The sequence below is a fragment of the Scleropages formosus genome, chromosome 1 (assembly GCF_900964775.1).
Source record: "Scleropages formosus chromosome 1, fSclFor1.1, whole genome shotgun sequence".
Lineage (NCBI taxonomy): Eukaryota > Metazoa > Chordata > Actinopteri > Osteoglossiformes > Osteoglossidae > Scleropages > Scleropages formosus.
The window spans coordinates 34,282,115-34,300,658 of NC_041806.1; the positions used below are offsets into that span (position 1 = coordinate 34,282,115).

Sequence of the window (18,544 nt, forward strand, 5' to 3'; positions counted from 1 at the left end):
TTACTTGGAAAATTGACAGCCTTTTTATGGAAAGATTCAAGGCAGCGTAAGGTGGTCTTTCTGTGCCAAGACAACTGTCTTGCTGGCAGTCATCACTGAGCCTATTGTTCTCTGTTCTCTCTGTTTGTGGTTTTATTTTCGCAAGATATAAATTTGCTTATGCATAAACAGACCCATCCTGCAGGAGAATGGTGTCAGCCTGTGGGTGGATTTAGAGTTAAATGACATGGTTTTGGAAAGCAAAGGAATATTGCAGTCTTCAGGTTGGTGGATCTCCCATGTCAGCTGTCACTGCAGTCACAACTGTTTAATATCTCCAGCTGACACTTAGGGCTGTATCAACCCAAAAAAGAGATCAGAGCTGCTGCGTCCCAAAGTGTGGTTGAAACCACGGCTTGTTCTGGATTCTTCTGCATTTGTCGTGGGCAACCCTCGTACCTGCGATGAGGGGGCATTTTGATTCTCATAAACCCAGATTAGTACAGCATGATATTTGAAAATTTAAGTCTGGTGAACCATGAAACCTTGTCCCCTGTCAGGTGCTCCAGTGGCTGTCCCACCTTGACCATGTGAAAGCCCAATGGTGTTTTGACGTTTGGAGGGGCATCCAAAGAGATCAAGGCTCTCGGGTTATCATTTCTCATTAAGCAGAACACTTCAGAGGGAAGGGATACCTGTGTGGCTTTTTTGCATTGAACTCTGCACCTTGTCTGTTTGGGTGGGTGTGATTTGGTGTCAGGAGGTGCGCAATCAAGCAGTTGTCAGAGCAGCAGGAAGTGAAATGGGCCATTGGAAGCCTTGGACTGCCCTGTGGCCTCATGTTTGTTCTTCTGCATGTAGCTTCTGCTCTGGGGAATAAGCCACTAGCCTAGAAAGGTTTCTGTGTGAGCTAAACAAACACCAATGTAATAGGATTGCCAGGCTTGCCCACTGCCCTCTGGCCAGGCATCCATACGGTATGCGGGGGTAAAGAGTGCTAATTAGTTTCTAGTTGCTTTTCAAATAGGCTTTCGTCCTCAGAGCAGCTGCTTGTACTGTCTGGCTGACGCTCGCATGTTTCGCCCTTTTCTGACCCTCAGAGTGCTGCGCATCCTTTTGTGGCAGAAGAGGAGATTACGGTCTGTCAGATTGATCATTCTTTACATAGTCTCCTTGTTGAGCCTTTTTTGGCTGTCCTGTTTTGTAATGCTTTAATAATATTTTATGGAAAATTAAGTGATTGACAATTTTACATTACCAAAACAGTTCAACCTCTGTGTTACCTGCTGCTCGATTTATTTAGTAGCTTGAACAAGCAGTCCCGTGCAGTTGCACATAAAGTAACTTGTACCAAACGTATCCCGGACTATGAAGCAAAACATCCCTGCATCCTTGTCTCTCATTGACACATTTTCTGTGTGAGTACTGCACCTGTTGGTGTGGTGAGAGTGACAGTGACACAGTGACAGTGACACACCAAGTGGCCTGAAGAGGTGTTTTCTCTCTGCCTTTTAGAGTAATTTGTCATTTTTCTGAAGTGATGTGATTGATGGTTGAATTGTAATTGGTGGAGGGTCAGACTGTGTGTGTATGTGTGTGTATGTGTGTGTGTGTGTGTGTGTGTGTGTGTGTGTGTGTGTGTGTGTGTGTGTGTGTGTGTGTGTGTGTGTGTGGAGGCGAGACTGTCACTCCTTTTGTCTTCATAGCCCTTTTGGTAGTTCTGTAGATCACGGTTTTTGCTGTTTTACTTGTCCAGGCTGTGGTAACTTCCCATCTGGACTATTGCAACTCTCTCCTGTGTGGCTTTCCTGCTACTGCCATCAAACCTCTACAGCTGATACAGAATGCTGTTGCACGAGTTGTTTGATTTGTCAAAGCGTTCCTATTTATCTCCTCTACTCATTTCTCTGCACTGGCTTCCTATAGCTGCCTGGATCAAATGCAAGACCCTGGTTATTGTCTACAGATGCATCAGTAGAACTGCTCCCAGCTATTTACAAGACTTGATCAACCGTTACACCCCAGCCAGACCCCTTCGCTCGTCTACTTCTGCTCACTTGGTGGTCCCACGCACGAAAAGTAAAGCACGGAGGTTCTCGGTTCTGGCTTCGCTGTGGTGGAATGACGTTCCCCTTTCACTCAGAACTGCAGAAACTCTGTCTACATTCAAGAAGGGTCTGAAAACTCACCTTTTCCAGACCCATTTCGCCCAAGATCTCTCCAGCTCACGTATGGTGTAAATGTTCATACACCGTAACTTAGTGATCATCCCCAGATAAGCCTTTACACAGCTGCTACTCCAGCATTGTATGCGAATGTTTATCAAGTCACGTAGGCTTCCGCGGCCGTTGTCATTAGACTGGAATTGGAAAACGTCTAACGGTTTACGATGCAGAACCTTGAGGATGTTTCCAACATAGGAAACGAAACGTTGGGATTAGTTTCTATGATGACGCGTCTACTCCGGAAGACGCTAAATTCCAGTCTTGTGTGAATGTTTGTTTGTGTACCTTATTATTTAAAAAAAAAAAAAAAAAAGGTAGGAGGTTATCAGGATTCATCTATCCTGCGTTTTATGCACCTACTCGAGCAATGAACATCGGTGCACCAACTGGAAAGTAACAAACTAGGCTTACTTAAGAATCACGTCTGCAGCCATGTCTCTTTCTCTTAATGTAATGCACAAATTGTATTTTTGCTGAGATGTACGTCGCTTCGGAGAAAAGCGTCCGCTAAATGAATGAATGTAAATGTTTTTTTTCCCCTGATCAGTTAAACCCTGTTGAGCGGCACGATAATGGAGCTGCAGAATAGAACTGAAGTTCCAATGCTGAAATTAAAATACCTGGGTGGAGGAAAGTGCTCTTTTAGCGAAACCGTGTCTCTGTCCCTCTTGTCAGTGACATGCTGTTCTCTTCAGTGTTAGCTTCACTGGGTCAGTGGTACATTTATGCTATTCCTGTTTACTAACTTTTCTTTCAACAGATTCAGTTTTCTTCAAGATTATTGATGTGTACAGATATGAACAAGTGTAAAATGTATATATCGGCAAGATTTGGCTATTTATGTATTGTAATATTTATGTATTTAAGTGACATTTATCCTCAGCATTTTCCGGATTTACTTATTTACTCTTTTTCAGAGACTTAGGTTTATATACTCAGCTTCTTAAAATAAATTACCTGTTTATACAGGTCTTACTTTTATTGAATCAATTCAAACTAAGGGTAACACATCAAGAGAGATTCAAACCCAGGAAACTCAAATTGCAAGGCTTTACCTGTAATAAACTGAAGTTATATTTGCTTATTTTAAACTCCGTTACAGCCCTCATTTCAGTTTGAAAATCAACATTGTGAGCAAAATTATGTATGAGATGTATTCTTTTACTCAAACTCGTCATGGTTTTATTCACTGGGTTGTTTTCTACAAATGCCACAGGGTGGAGCCACAGTCTGAAGCAATAGCCAATGTTCATGCCTCTAGATTAAATGTACTGCATTTATACATTCAGTACATATAGTCAAACTGCTGCAGTATAACTTTTTTGTTACTTTAGCAGACGCTTTCCTCCAAAGCGACTTCCAGTGAGCACTAGGTAGTGTTATCATCCCACACCTAATTCACCCAAGGGGACTTGCGCTGCTAGATTCAATACTTACAATGAGTCATTCATCCATATATCAGTAAAACACACTCTTTCTGCCACTCACACACTATGGATGATGTAGTCAGCAGTCGACCTGAACAGCATGTCTTTGGACTGTGGGAGGAAACCAGAGTACCCAAAGGAAACCCATGCATAGACGGGGAGAAACCCAGACTGAGTGGGGATTGAACTTGCATCCTCTTACATCACCCAGGCGCCGTGAGACAGCAGTGCTATTTGCTGTGCCACTGTGCTGCCCATATTTAAAAAGTAATGTTCCACAACCGCCTTGCAGCGGACTGGCATCCCGTCCAGGGTGTGTCCCCTCCACCTTCGGCCCTGCGCCATGTGTTGCCGGGTAGGCTCCAGCTCGCCGCGACCCCGCTTGGGACAAGCACTTGTAGACATAAGTTGGGTAGTTGGTGGGTTGTTCAACAGCCATTCATAATTTTAGGTTTCATTTTAATAGTAAATTTAGAATTACTTATAAAAGTAAATATTTGTTGAATACTAATTGAGAAATTCATTCAGAATTAATTTGATCTGTGGCATAGTTTCTGACAAATATAAGATCATTTACCCCTTTTTAATAAGTAAGCAGTTAGTAATTTTATAGTCAAGTCAAAGGCATTAACTTTTTTTCAGACACAATTATAAATTCATATTTGTTCCTTGTGTGAGCTACTTTGGGAGTGTCGCCACTCTAAGGCAGTCCACACCCTTCTTTGCCAAACTGAGACATATTAATTCCTGTTCCCTTAATCACTTAATTGTGACATCCAAATATAGAGGGGATGGGGATTTGTTTTTAAGCAGCTGCCAGACTGCCAGTTTTGGATTTGGCCATGTCCCTTGAGAGCACTTGAGAATTATTTTAAATGGTTAGGCCCCCAACCCTATAACCCTCTCTTGCTCACCCCATTTAGTCAGACTAGTATCAAATCATGAGTGTACTACTTCATTGACAGGATTCTGACTATATCCAGCAGCAGTCAGTGACTCTTCTTAGACCTAGGACTGAGCCCTCCTTCAGAGCCTGTCAGGGGGTGCCATACCTCTCCCCCCTCAGAGGAAGAGGACATTGTTCTTGATGGGCCAGGGATCAGTAGGGATGGACTAGGTGGAACAGATGGTAGCAGCAGACTGGCTAAGGGATTGCCAGCAGTCAAAGGCCCTATGCAAGATGTGCTGAGGAAGGCAGGGCTGCTGGGACTTTGCTTGGATTCATATTCCGCTCTTCATTACTTACTTTGAATCTGGATTTCCTTGTTTGTAGGTCACTCTGGATCAAGGCCCGGCTGACAAAATAGATAATATTTTAGATACTTATTTCTCCATGCTCTGAAACTCTTATTCCTAGATGGTGTGTTAGTGAAAAGCTTTTGTCCCTTGTCATTCTTAAACAAAACCCATTCCCTCTACCCTTACTGAGCTTTGATTCTGGATAACTCTTTGGGGCAAAGCCTTCTTCCATCGGCAGCTTCTTCCCCAGACCGAAAGACATCTGAATTGCTGTCTTTGTTGTTCTGGTTTGTTTTCTCAGTGGCTATTTCCTCCTCTTATACAATCACTGTCCAAAGTGCTCAGCAAGTACTTTTACTTTGTATGAATAAGGGCCATCTGGATGGACCACCAATAACCATGTGCATCTTGTCATTGTTGTCATGGAAACCTCTGTGTGGCTGGAAGATCTATAAGCTTCCTTCATGGAGACATACAGTATTAATGAGCAAATGTACTGCAGCCCTCTGAGACTGCTCCCTGATCCATGCAGGACCATTTGCAGGTTGGTGGGATACCATGAATTTGTGTAGAATGAAACCTGAAGTACTGCATGCATGTTCCTGCAGTTTATAGAAATAGAACATCCCATTTTCTAAAAGTTTTAATACCTGAGAAATTTTGGGAAAAGGAACTTAGTCCTTCAGTTATTAATCCTCATTTTCTAATACCTAATATCACGTGTCCTTAGTAACCATAGTTAATGGCTGTTTACTGTGTTGAATTTAGCTGATTACTATAGCTCGTATGAATACCTTTAAACAATGTAATATGAAAACTTTATTAATGACTAAAACAGATTCAAGGCACATAAACTGGATCTTTGCACAAGGATACAAGAAACTACAGTAATTATTGTATGGTATGTTATATGGTATTATTGAATTGACTCAGTTTGTCTGTCCTAAATAAAAAATTGCTTATTCATTATTAATTAAAAATTCACAAAGGTGTCTGGTCTGCAATTAACTGTGAAGAATTTCTTGACCCGAATGAAGTGTGCTGTGTGGACTTTATGGGGGGGGGGGGGCCTCTGTATTCATGGCTTCATATTCTCAAAGGAAGCCTGCAGACAGGCCTGGGATCAAGCTGCCAAATCCTCTAGTGTTTGGTCTTCTTGTTGACTCACTTGTCAGAGGCACACTGGTGTGACATGCAGAAGTAACCTAGAGAAATCTGTGTTCATACTCTCTTACCCCCAGGCACTCACATGTGTTGCCTAGCACTTAAGGCATGGTGCAAGGTTTTCACCAGGTGAGTTTGGGAGAGTTGCCACCCAAGGTTTTTGTGTCCGTTGGTGTGTGATCCCCTGTGTTTTGCTGAACAAACACAAGGCTCTGTACAATAAGACTTACTGTGGTCTTCTCTCGAGAGGTAGGGAGTCCTCATGGTTGCCTGTGAAGACATTGGGCAAAACAAAACCAAGATCCAGAAGAGTAAGGCAGTGAAAGCACAATATTAGGGAAAGATAAGATTGTGAATTTGGGTGTCACGTGCCATCATCTTGAATTTGTGACTTGGGGTTAGGATGATTTAGACTGGATCAGTCTCATTCGTTTATTGTCAGCCTGAACTAAGACAAAGCTGCTCTGTCACATAGACCCTGCATACAAGGCAAGACAGACAGACAGGACCACCGGAGGCAATATTGACTGACAGCATGAACACACAAAGCTGCTCAAGCACATAGTTTATTATTGAACTCTGACATCCAGATCTTCAGGCACATTTAACATTTATAACTCATACTGGCTACATCACACATCTCGCTGTCTGATGTGATCAGGCCAGCGTTTATCCTTCAGACAGTCATTAAATTGTTTTTCCCCCAGAATTATTGGACATTGTATAGAATGATGAAGTTGCAGCGCCATGATGGATTTGGAGTGCATGAAGGTGCCACTTGAGTGTGTTGCCTAGCAACTATGTTTTTTAGCAGTGTTGTTCCATTTCAAGTGCAATTACTGTGGGCTCTCAATAAAACATTTTAGGAAAAGTTAAATAAAAGTAATTGGGGGGAGTGATTATGGCATTGTAACTGGAATGAATTGCAGCCTGTACTGCAGTATGGACTTTGGGCTCATTGCCCCTGGAGACACTACAGAAAAGCACTGGGTGATAGCAAAATGTAAACACATTTATTTATTTATTGCTCTGACCATGAGATGGTTGGTGGTGATCTCTTGCTACCATTTTTCTGACAATATCAGCAATGTTACAGGAGCTTGTCCATTAGTTTTCCGAAGGGACACGCAAAGGTGTTGTGAAAAACTTGTAAGCCAAAGATAGCTGTTAGATTCCCGCTCCAAAACTGCTGTAGTACTAGGAATACGCATCTTCAAATTGGATACCTGCAGTAAAAATTCCAGGCTGTATAAATTGAGATATGGCTGTGGCTTTGCATATATCCATCAGTACAGATGGAGCTCTGTCAGTCTAATGCTCTTGTTCTTGGATTTCACTATATGGGTTGCCCCATATATTTTCGGATAGTTTGGTTGTGTAGCACAGACTATAGACCCCCTCTGTGAGAAGTTCTCACAGACTCCCAGCACAAACTATCATGTGTATTGGTGTTCATATAGCCTACGTTGTTTTGAGACCAGGGAGAGGGTGCAGAATCTCTCCAGAACCAAAGGTTTCACAGATGCATGCCTCTCACAGCCCTCTGCAGGCCGGCCTGACTTCTGTATTATTAATGAGGGCTGTCTGTGGACTCTCCCCTGAGACAGTTAAATGTCTGTGGTTTAACAGTAGCAGGGCTTGGCAGAGGTCAGATAGTGCTGTTGTTTTTAAAAAAAAAAAAGTGTCTACAGGGGTCTACTGAGGTGCTAAGAACAGTATGGATATACATAGGTCAGGAGGCAACAGTTGCTATGGTGTTTTTTCCTTATATACGAAGTGAATTTGCACTCTGAAGAGTGTTAATACCGAGGGGGGTGCGGTGGCGCAGTGAGTTGGACCGGGTCCTACTGTCTGGTGGGTCTGAGGTTCAAGTCCCGCTGGGGGTGCCTTGTGACGGACTGGCATCCCGTCCTGGGTGTGTCCCTTCCCCCTCCAGCCTTACGCCCTGTGTTGCCGGGTAGGCTCCGGTTCCCTGTAACCCCGTATGGGACAAGCAGTTCAGAAAGTGTGTGTGTGTGTGTGAGTGAGTGAGTGAGTGTGTGTTAATACCAGTCTCCACAGGATGGCCTGTCATGCCTTGTTGATCCTGGTGCTAAATGGTTTCAAAGTCAGGAAAAGGACACTGTCCCAAAAGAGCAAGCGCAAAACCAAATGTTGGTTCACCTGTTTCCAGCACTCACAGGACTCGCTTTCTGTTGTCTTTTCAGCGGTCATTACATGATGGACTGACATCTTCCACAAGCCATGTACCGTTCGACTTGAACTGTCATGTCATCTCATGAAGCATTATGCAGAAGCACATTTTTTATGTCATGCACCAGGCAGAATTAACAAAGCACATTCTATTGTAATGCCTTGAGTGACAAGTCTGTGTATTAAGTCTTTTTATAGATGAAAATGCTGTTACCAAAATAGCCCTTTCCCATCATTAATGACCTTGCCATTATTTTAAAACAATTATCCAGTGCACTACATAAATGATTTAATATGCTCTACATTCTACCAATTCCTGTCTCACTATAGCAGCCTGGCAGACAGAGCTGTGAACAGGAGAGCGCCTAATACTATTGCCATTTCATTTTACATTTCCTGTACTATATAAACAAACTTCTTCATACTCTTATTTTAAATATTTTATTTCCTTTTTCTTGTGTTTCACTTTGGATGAAGGAATCTTGTGATTATGTAAATACAATGATTTCACAACTGTTTTGATGTGTTTTTGTTCTATGAAGCTTAGATGGAATGCCAGGACTTGCTGTTGACTGAAAGTTAAGACAATAATGAATTAAATCAGTTTTGAAGGTGCCATGAAAGTGGTTCAAAAGAAATGTACTGCAGCAGTTTATGCAAAGCATTGGCCTCTATTTACCTAGAGTACATTTGCATGGGCATGCCAACGTGCTTTTGCTTCTGGAAGGGTGCGGAAGACGTTCTTTCACAGTGATAAATTGAGATGCGTTTCAGAGACAGTGGGCTGAAATGCAGGATCAGTTCAAACGATGCCTTTCTGGTTGCACCCCACTCAATGTCAGCATGTTGTATTCTAATTCTTTACCTTGGGCTGCAAAGATGCATAAAGCGCCTGTTTTAAAAGCACAGGAGTGAATGATTTTCTGGTGTATTTATACAGGGCTACTACTCCTGGCCCCAGGCACCTCCGCAAAATGAACTGTGTCCAGTAATGAAGTGCTGATGGCCTGTTGGCTTTATGAGCCCCTGCATTGTTTTCCATGTGTGTTTATTCTCCCTCTAGCGATGGTGGCCTGTTTTGTCTGTAGCCCAGGAAAAGTGAAGCAGACCTCTGTCCAGCTAATAATATGGGAAAAGTATTATGGGCTGCATCTAAAATAAACCATCTAAACGTGGAGAGTTCTGCTGCCTGCAGAGAGCAGACAGTGCATTTTTATGAGGGGACGAAGGGCTTGGAGAATGGCGTTTCTTTGTAATTCAGGTAAATGTACTGGTAAAATAACTGAAAAGCACTGATAATCATAATGGTTGTCTGTTCTTTAGTCACGCAAAGAGCGAGACTTTCTGCATGGGACTTTCCAGGTGAGAAGTAACCAGACTACAGGCCAGACTTCATCAGATCTTAGCTGATGTTTTTCTCCGGAGCAACTTGAAGTGTTAGTCCTACATAGATTTACCATAGCAGGAGGTGGGATACAAAATCCGAGTCCTTTGTGTATAAGGCGGGAGCTCTAACCACTACACTACCTGCTGCTGTTAGAACATATCTCCAGCCTTTCCGTTGTTCAGCTGAGGAAAACCAACTTTATACACAAGCTTGTTAGAGCAATAACTGCTAAGTTGGGGTTATAAATGTTTTGTGTTTAGGAACTCTCTGAGCCTGCATCAAAGCAGTGCCTTAAGGCTAACACCATGTGCAAATTCTGGGTGCAACATTTAAAGTTCCTTAACACATACTGATGCTGATGAACAAGAGGGTGAATGTCCACTGAACGCCAGGGTGATCTCTGAACTCTCCTGAGAGCCCTTGGGGCGTCTCACTCTTCACAGTAAGTGTTCTACACCAGTACCTGTGTGAACCCAACATGCTGGTAGTAGTTTACTTGAATGACAAAACTGCGCTCTTTACTGGACATCAGGAATCGCTGTGAATGAGGAAATTTACATTTATTAATAAACTTATGTTGGGATGCAGTGGCTTGGAACCTCCCCTCTCAGGCCGTAGGTTTGGGCGTGGATTCGAATCCAGCCAAGTCTGTGTGGAGTCACCATGTTCTCTTTTTGATTCCATGAGTTTCCTCAAGGTTTTCCAGTTTCCTCCCACAGTCTACAGCATGTTTTTCAGGTTAACTAAAGAATCAAAAAGGTCAAAATTGACTCAAATTTGTGTGTATGTGTGAGTGTATAAAAGTGTGTGTGTGGCGAGGGGATGCAGTGGATTTAGCCTTTGCCCGCTGACTAGAGTCCTGCTTTTAGGGTGCCTTGCTACAGACTGGTGTCCCATTCTGGGTGTGTCCCCTCCCCCTCCAGCCTTGCGCCCTGTGTTGCTGGGTTAGGTTCTGGTTTGTCGCAGCCTTGCTTGGGACAAGCAGTTTCAGACTGTGTGTGTGTGTGTGTACGTCCTATAGGATGTACCATGCCTCATGTCCTTTGCTTCTGGAGCATGCGATCCTGAATTGGACAAGAAGTTACATATGATGAATGGATGGTTTTGTGTGAGAATGTTGCTGGTTCCAATCCCAGGAGGGGACTGGTGATTTGTCTTTGAACCAGCTGCTTGAATTGATCCAGTAAAGTGTTCAGACATGTAACTGGATAAAGAATTAAACCATGTAAGGTGTTTTGGGTAAAGCTGCTGGCTAAGGAACTGATTCTGTGGGAAGATTCTGTGGGAAGGGGGATCCTCAGCCTGACCTCGAGGGCCCCAGCGTCTCACTGCTTGGGCCCCCAACCCAGCACATGAATAACAAAGCAACCCCAGGAACTGCCAGTGGTAGACACTGATTGAGACAGAACTTTGGCCCTGCTGGGCCTTTGTCAGCCTTGTTTAGCTTAGGTGAGAGCGCCCACCGGGCACAGGGACTTCTGTATACCCAGGACCTGTACACATGTCCTTTGCACAGTGCGTGTCCACCTCCTGAATTCCCAGTCGTCACACTCTCGCAGCTCTGCTGTGCTGCTATTTTGTGTCCCGTTTTACATCAAAGTGACTTTCTGAAGGTCTCACATTTGCGCAGCTGTGTGGAGCCAGCCTTTGTGCCTGTTTAAACATAGCTGCATGTGCCTCACCATGGACAGGCTTTCCTGGTCACAGTATGAACAGACTGTTTCCCTGCCTTTCATGCTCTGTGGAAGGAGCTCTGCGGTTCATGCTGGTCTGCTGCTCGACAGTTTCACATGGAAACACAATGGGAGAAAACCCCTCAAAGACGGCCACCTCCATTGATCGCACACAAAGCCTGGATTCTCTCACACGTAAACAGGCTCAAACATGGGTTCAGGACCGCGCCGTACATGCACAATACTCCCCCTTAATTGACTTCCATTCTCTGAACCTCCTCCCTACAAAGAAAGAAATGCTGCAGCAGGCAGTACCAAGCTTTTGAAGAAATGTAACATACTCTTTATAGAGGTGGTACACAGTTTATGGGAGAAGGAGAGTTCATAACTGCAATCTGTGCATGCTTTTGAAATCAACACAAATGCTGGGTATTTTGAGTCTGTGGAGTTGATGCTACTTCCAGCATCCCCTCTCCTGGATTCGGAGTCTCATAATGACCTCATCCCCCAGACGTCTGTGAGGCCTTTCTGACTTCAGCTCCATGCTCTGGCATTTTCTTTCTTTTTTGTGTCCTGGGCTTTTGTTGTCAGGGGAGCTGAAAGTGGCTTTGGCGCTGGATTCCCAGGACAATGGAGCAGGTCAGTCGGAAAGCTAAGGAGGACTCTGGGGTTGGGTTGGGGTGGGGTGAGGAAGAAAGACGGGTAGCGCGATATGACTGTCGGACCATTTCCATCTCCCTTCATTTTCGCTGCTCCAGAGAGGAAGGGGCAGCCAACCCCTCTAGGGAGCAATGAAAAAGAAATTAAAGTTATTCCCTTAGCAATATTTGCTCATCTTTAAAATCAGCTCTTCCAAATGATCAGCCGCTGTCTGCCTGTAAGCTGTTTTCTGTATGTTCTCAGTTTGTTCCATAAGATGGGTTACCCCCTCTCCCAGTAAGGAATCGTAGCCTGGCTCCTTCCTGATTGTAACTGAACAAAAATAATGAAATTTTATTATTTTCCAAGTTCCGCTGTCTCTACAAAGTATCAGTAGAAGATGGCTCTTTAAGCAATGTGTTCTTTGCTCTTTCAGGAAGCACAGCTATCCTCTGCCAGTTTAAATATGTAAATTATTTATTTGAGTTTTGCTTTAACTTCAAGGTTTGCAAATTTCCTGAGTTGCCAGAGCTTGTGTGTTTCAGCTTTGGAAGCCCTGCAGGTTTTCAGATTACTCTGGAAAGGAAAGCAGCGGCAGGACAGCAGAGTCTGATTCTCCTTAGAGCGCTCTTTGTTTCTTTACCAATAACCATTTGTTTTCGAGGAAATGCTGATCACACTGCTGTAGCGATTCCTTCATCTGACAGGTAGAAACACCACGCAGTCTGTTGTGCTGATCTACATTTTCCCCTGAGGGACTCTGGGCCTCTTGCTTTTATCCATCCCTACATTGTCTTTATAAAGGCTTATACCGAGGCTTTACAGAGTTTTTTGGAGGCTTCAACACCATCCCTACACTGCCTTTATTTGGCCTGAAAAATAAATACTTAATGAGTTCATCCAATTAATTATAGTGCTCTGAGTTCTAGTGCTGCGGTGTATGAAGAGAACAGGGCACACTCCATGAACACAAACTTATCACAGAGGACCTCTGCTCATGGTCATAACAGATGTTAGTGGAATGCTGTTTCAACTGTCTTAGGTCTTCCTTCAGCCAGATCTCTTCATCCTGGGATAGGTTAAATTCTACTTTCGCCATATAACCTGTTTCATGTTGCGTCTTTGTTTCGCTGAAAGGTCCTGGCAACCTCCTTCATTCTTCTCATGGCTTATAGGTTTTTACATCGGTGACATGGTTTGCGCACTTCATTGCCAGAAAAATACTTCATAGTGCCACTTTTTACAGGAGGTAGTGTATTTTCTAAGAAGCAACAGTGTATATGTGACAGGTTTGAAAAGAACAGAATGTGATGGCTGACAGGCAAGCAAATCATTGTGGATTAACCAAATAGTCATCAAAGCCTCCCTTGAATTTGGAGAGAAGTGAGAACAGAGAGGGGGGCGAGGATGCTTGTCGTCTTTTCCTGCCAGCTGGAGCAGCATGGGAGCAGTTTACGATTACATTTACTAATTTAGCTGATGCTTTTCTCCATAGTAACGTACATCTCAGAGAACAGTGCAAGAAGTGCATTACACCAGCAGAAAGAGATTTGGATGCAGACACATGATTCTAGAGTACAGTTAATTTGTCACCTACCACCATGTGAACCAATGCACATTACATGAGCAACTACATAAAGACTGCTAGACTGTGGAGCGCTGTGGCTGGATTGTGTAAGGAAGTACAGCTCGGGTGGTGAGAGCATTTACCACGTTTGTACCTTTGCTGGAGGAGCTGTGCAAGAGACATAGCAAGGCGTTGCATGAACTTACCTTTTTTTAGGAAATCACCCTTCAAATTTAGTGTTGCCTTGACTTTGACCTCCATTATGCCAGCCAGTGACAGTAAACAATGCTCAAACTTTCATTATTCTTTGAGATCTGGTGTTTTTGCGGGTATAAGTGCTACTGAAAGGATGACCCCAATTCTCCCCACCATGAGGTTCCCAGTTGTGGTTTTAATGACAGACATGTTCACCAAGGCTATTAGTTTTGAGAACAATGCAGCTTTAATTAGAGCAGCTTGTTTTTGCATACATTATCTAAAGACTATAAGTGTGCCAGACAGTAGGAAGCTTAAATTCATATGAACTGCAAAGCAGCTATTGCTTTTGGACATCAGCACCACAGACTCTAGCAGGAGTGCCGGGCAGGGCCATGCAAGCGTTGGAGGAGTTTCCAGGGGGGGAGCTTGCATCTCACCAGTCTGCGCACATCACACGTCTCCAGCGAGCCGTAAATCGCACGGGGCACTATGGATGAGAGGAGTGAAAGACCCTAATACTTAGCCCACCCATGAGCCCACCCCTTCTTTCACTTACAGAAACTCAGGGATCATTTCGACCCTACTGAGCACTTCAGTCCCCTCCCTTTTGGGATCAGCCTGATTTGAAAGGGGGAAGTTGCTGAACACAGACAATGGGCTGGTTGTGTACAACCTGTATTGCGCAGCAGCGCCTCGCGTTAATAGCCGTACGAACACTGAGATCAGGCTTGTCAATCTGGGCTCCCTAGGAGATGCAGTGCAGCGGACAAGCTGAACTCTCCAAGTGAGAAAGGAACAGAACTCACATCTGGAGTTTCAGCTCCTTGGTAACAGGATGCAAATTCAGTGTAGCTGGGTGGGAGGGGGGCAGTTCAGATGAGGAACGGGGTGGGGCTTTGAAATCGTGGGATGGGCTGACGGGTGGTTGAGGGTGGGTGATGCGGGAATTCTCTCATTGTGCTAGGAGCCACAGGCTGATCACGGTGTGCACTCTGTGGTACCCAGTCCATGAGAGAAGCTGCAGGAGAGTCATAATCACCAGCACACAGGAATAATGGTGTTCATTGGAAACACACTCAAGTCCGTCATTAAGTACATCAAGAAGAAGGGTAAGAGCCAGTGATTGCTGCTTCGCTGTGTGATTCAATGTGAACAGCTTCATCAATTTCCATCTGACTTGTTGGTTCAAAGGAGAGCCGTAGGTTCTGATGGCATGTGCTCCTGTCACCGTGTCAAGTGTTTATCCATTTTGATACCTCGAAGAAACTGTTTTAGTTGCAGCTGCTAGGTTGTCTTGTGCACGTGTGCAATCTGCGGTTTCAGCCCTTAGTTTATTTTCCTTTTTGGAACTTTGCTGATCACCGGTACTTCTTCTCCATACAGTAAGGAGTGGGAATAGAAGGAAGCATCCTTCTCTGTTGACCAGAATAGGCGAAGCATTACAGCCAGGCAATGCTGTGACATTGGGACGATTTTCTTAATGGAGCGCTTCATGAGTTCTTCTTTACAGCACTCAACCTGTGTAAGATAAATTTTTGGTCACTTAAGACAAGCACTGTTTGAAAAAGATTTTCAATCACGTTGTCAGCATTGTATTCACTGTAAAAATGTCTGAGTTTTAATGCATTGCAACAGATCGCCAGATTAGTCACAAGAAGCTGGTGAAATATTGCCTGACTTGCTTGTTTTGATCTTTGACCTCTGGAAAGTGCTGTGAAATAGATTTTCTTCTTTCATATTTACAGTGGCACTTTGTAATTTGGGAAATGTATTCGCATACACTGCTTACATAAAGGGTGTCCTCCTGCGTTTCAGCTCTGTTTGGAGCTGTGCTTAGCTCTTAGAGGGGTCCTGCTCAACGGTCTCTTTTGTGTTTGAGGTTTCCTGTTCAGAGTGGAGATTTCTGATTGTCTGGGCTTCAGAATCAGTGAGAATGTTGCACAGACCAGGTGGAAATAACGTAAAAGAACATTCTCAGGGTTTGCTTAGGATGATAAGTCTCAACCTGAGTGTATTGATCACGGAAACCACCTACTCACCATCCTTGACTGATGAGAGATTCATATCTTTGCTTTTTGCTTGATTGGCTCTCTTTATGGCTACATGTGTGGTGAGAGAGGCTCTGTTTGTCAAGAGAGCGCTGAGTGGCCCTTGTTCCCCCTGAAGTGAGCAGTGGTGGTCAGCTGAATTGTGCAGTGCAAAGTCTTGCGTCACTGGATGCAGACAATATTTGCAGTGAAGTGTAGCATCAAGAGGTGACACTGAGCTCAGCATTGCACATATACATTTATGTATTTGCCAGATGCTTTTCTCCAAAGCGTCATAAAATGCAGAGTAAATATAAGTTGTTTTCCCACCTGGTGAAACGTTTTTACATACAAATATATAACTGTCAAAGCACAATCTGCCCAATATCACCATTTTTGCCGGTGCACATTGCGCAAGTAGCTGCTTCCAAAATCGAGTTGGATAATAAATATAAAAGCGATCATGACAGATGGTGTTAAGCAAATTTATGGAGCTGTTAGGAGATCAGGAGCGAAGTCGGTCTGAAAGAGATGGTTTTTAAGCCTTTCTTGAATTCTTGAAAGGGATTTGTCGGTTTTGAGGGACAGAGGAAGCTCATTCCTCTACATTGGCGCTAAAACTGCAAACCTGCGGACTTTTGATTTGACCGCTTGTGCATAGGATCACCAGTATCAGAGGTAAAGGACAACTGTGCCCCTGCCAGGGTGTTGGGGCTGATCATGTCTTGTAAAATGGGAATAACGGCTCTAAGCTTTGTGATGCCTTGCCGGTTTTGTGACATCAGACATACAGTTCAATCAGTTGTGTTCCAAAGAGCTGACTGACAGTATGGTGTGAAAGCAGGATGGTCACATCAACATGCACCAGGATTTTTCCATCGGATATCAGCAGTGTCTGTTAGATATTTTCCTTCTGAAATTAGTGCTACTACTCGTTTGCACCAGAGTGAACCATTTAGATAGAGCTACAGCTTGTATCTAAATTGATAGAGTTTTTATGCTTGATTGCCGTCAATGTAATGTTGGGTGTGACGTGCAGGCTGATTCTGTAAGAAAGTGCTGCGCCTTCTGGAAGGTGAAATTACGGGGAAAAGCCCCCCTTTGGCAGAGAATCTAGATGTTGACACAGACTCTTGCATGTCACTTGATGAGTATAACAGAGGACTTTTGACTTAATGGCAGAACCATCAAGCTTTCAAAGGCTCCCCATTCAGTAGAATGACCTTAGATGGCCTTTTAGTACCTATAGCGGATGCTTCTCTTGACCAGGTCACTTTCACACACTCTTTTGTGCTTTAAATCAGATTCCCAAATGGTACATATCATTGCAGGAATTTGGAATTTCATAAAATAAATTCTTGAATTTCTGAAATGGTTGTTTTCCAGGTTTTTTTTTGTTTTTAGTTTTTGGCCTTTCATGTGTCACAGAGATTAAAATTTAATTTTTATTTATTCACTGCTTACTTGACTCTTCTGTCCAAAACAACTTGCAGTGTCTGACCAATTTGTACAGCTGGATATTTTACTGCAGTGGTTCAAGGCGAGTACCTTATTCAAGGGGAGAGTTGAAGCTTCAAAGAAGATTGTTGGGCTTTAAGGATCATTACTAAAGGGGAACGTTTTTGCACCAAATATTTGGTGTTGCAAGGAGTCTTTTAATTAAGACCGTGTTAACAAGTATTTTCTGTATCCCACTGCACTTTTGAAACTTGTCATCAATGGACTGACCTTTTGTCGTCATCTTCTGTGCCCTCCCCACCCTGTCTCATCTCTCAGCGGTGTCTAACCTGGATGAGGAGAGCAAGTGGACGGTGCACTACACTGCTCCCTGGCACCAGCAGGAGAACGTCTTTTTGCCCAGCAGCCGGCCTGCATGTGTGGAGGACCTGCACCGTCAAGCCAAAGTCAACCTGAAGACTGCACTCCGAGGTATTCCGGAGTTGGACTGTGGGGTTCTGTAGAACTTTTAGTGGGTGGGTGGGTTCTGGGTTGTTGCTTTGGGCTTTAGATTTTGCTAGGGAATACTAACATTGTAGTTCTCCAGCGGACAAAATGTTGTCAAACCAGTCTTTGTCGATGTTACCTGTGAGTCTCCTATTTCAGATGTCACACAAACATCCCTCATGCTGTTAAACCAGCTGTTCCTGCTCCCACACTGAACACGCTAGTGTAGGTTTTCACTGGTGGGCAACACTATGTGAACCTCATGCTGCCCCTTCTTCCCATGCTTTTCACGACTCACAAGCAAGTGATGAAGGAGCCAGCAAACACAGGATGTTGGGGAAACCAAGTCAGGGAAAGTGCAAACCCAGCTGCCATGTTTTTCAAGGTCACAGGGCAAGGAAACTGTCAAGGCAAGATGGATGAGTTCAGACCACAGTGCTGTATTTCAGATCACGTTGTGATCTTATCAGCAAAGTGGCAGGAAACAACTGCATGTCAACTCACCCGGAGGTATTACATGGAACTGCAGGTTGACAGAAAGGTGGCATTGCACTGATTGCCCACTCCACTTTATATAGCACTGAATGGGCTCACAAACTGAATTTGACACTTCAGTAAACTTCTCACTGTTTGGGGACTCGTGACATGAAACAATCTCAAACGTACTCAAAGCAGCACTTAACTGCTTGCGATTGCCATCTCTGGGCACATTGGGTGAGCTTTGATGCACACTTCAAATTGGTATGTCAGACCTCTTTTCCTGAAAAAAATAAATACCGAATACTTTTCAGAAAAAAATTCATATCAGCAGAAGGTTATTACTCTAGTGAATAGGTCATAGAGCAACTTGGACAAAAGCATCCCTCAGCGTGGTAGATTTGG

General features: G+C 43.8%; 1 protein-coding gene across 6 annotated transcripts in view; it reads left to right on the plus strand.

The window, feature by feature from the left end:
• nhsl1b (NHS-like 1b) overlaps positions 1–18,544 on the plus strand; it is a 103,209-nt gene that overhangs the window by 64,021 nt on the left and 20,644 nt on the right. For all 6 annotated transcript variants that reach the window (XM_029251045.1, XM_029251048.1, XM_029251050.1 and 3 more), the window contains exon 2: positions 17,495–17,647. In XM_029251045.1, the coding sequence (XP_029106878.1) occupies positions 17,495–17,647 (153 nt within the window). The remainder of the gene's footprint in view (positions 1–17,494; positions 17,648–18,544) is intronic.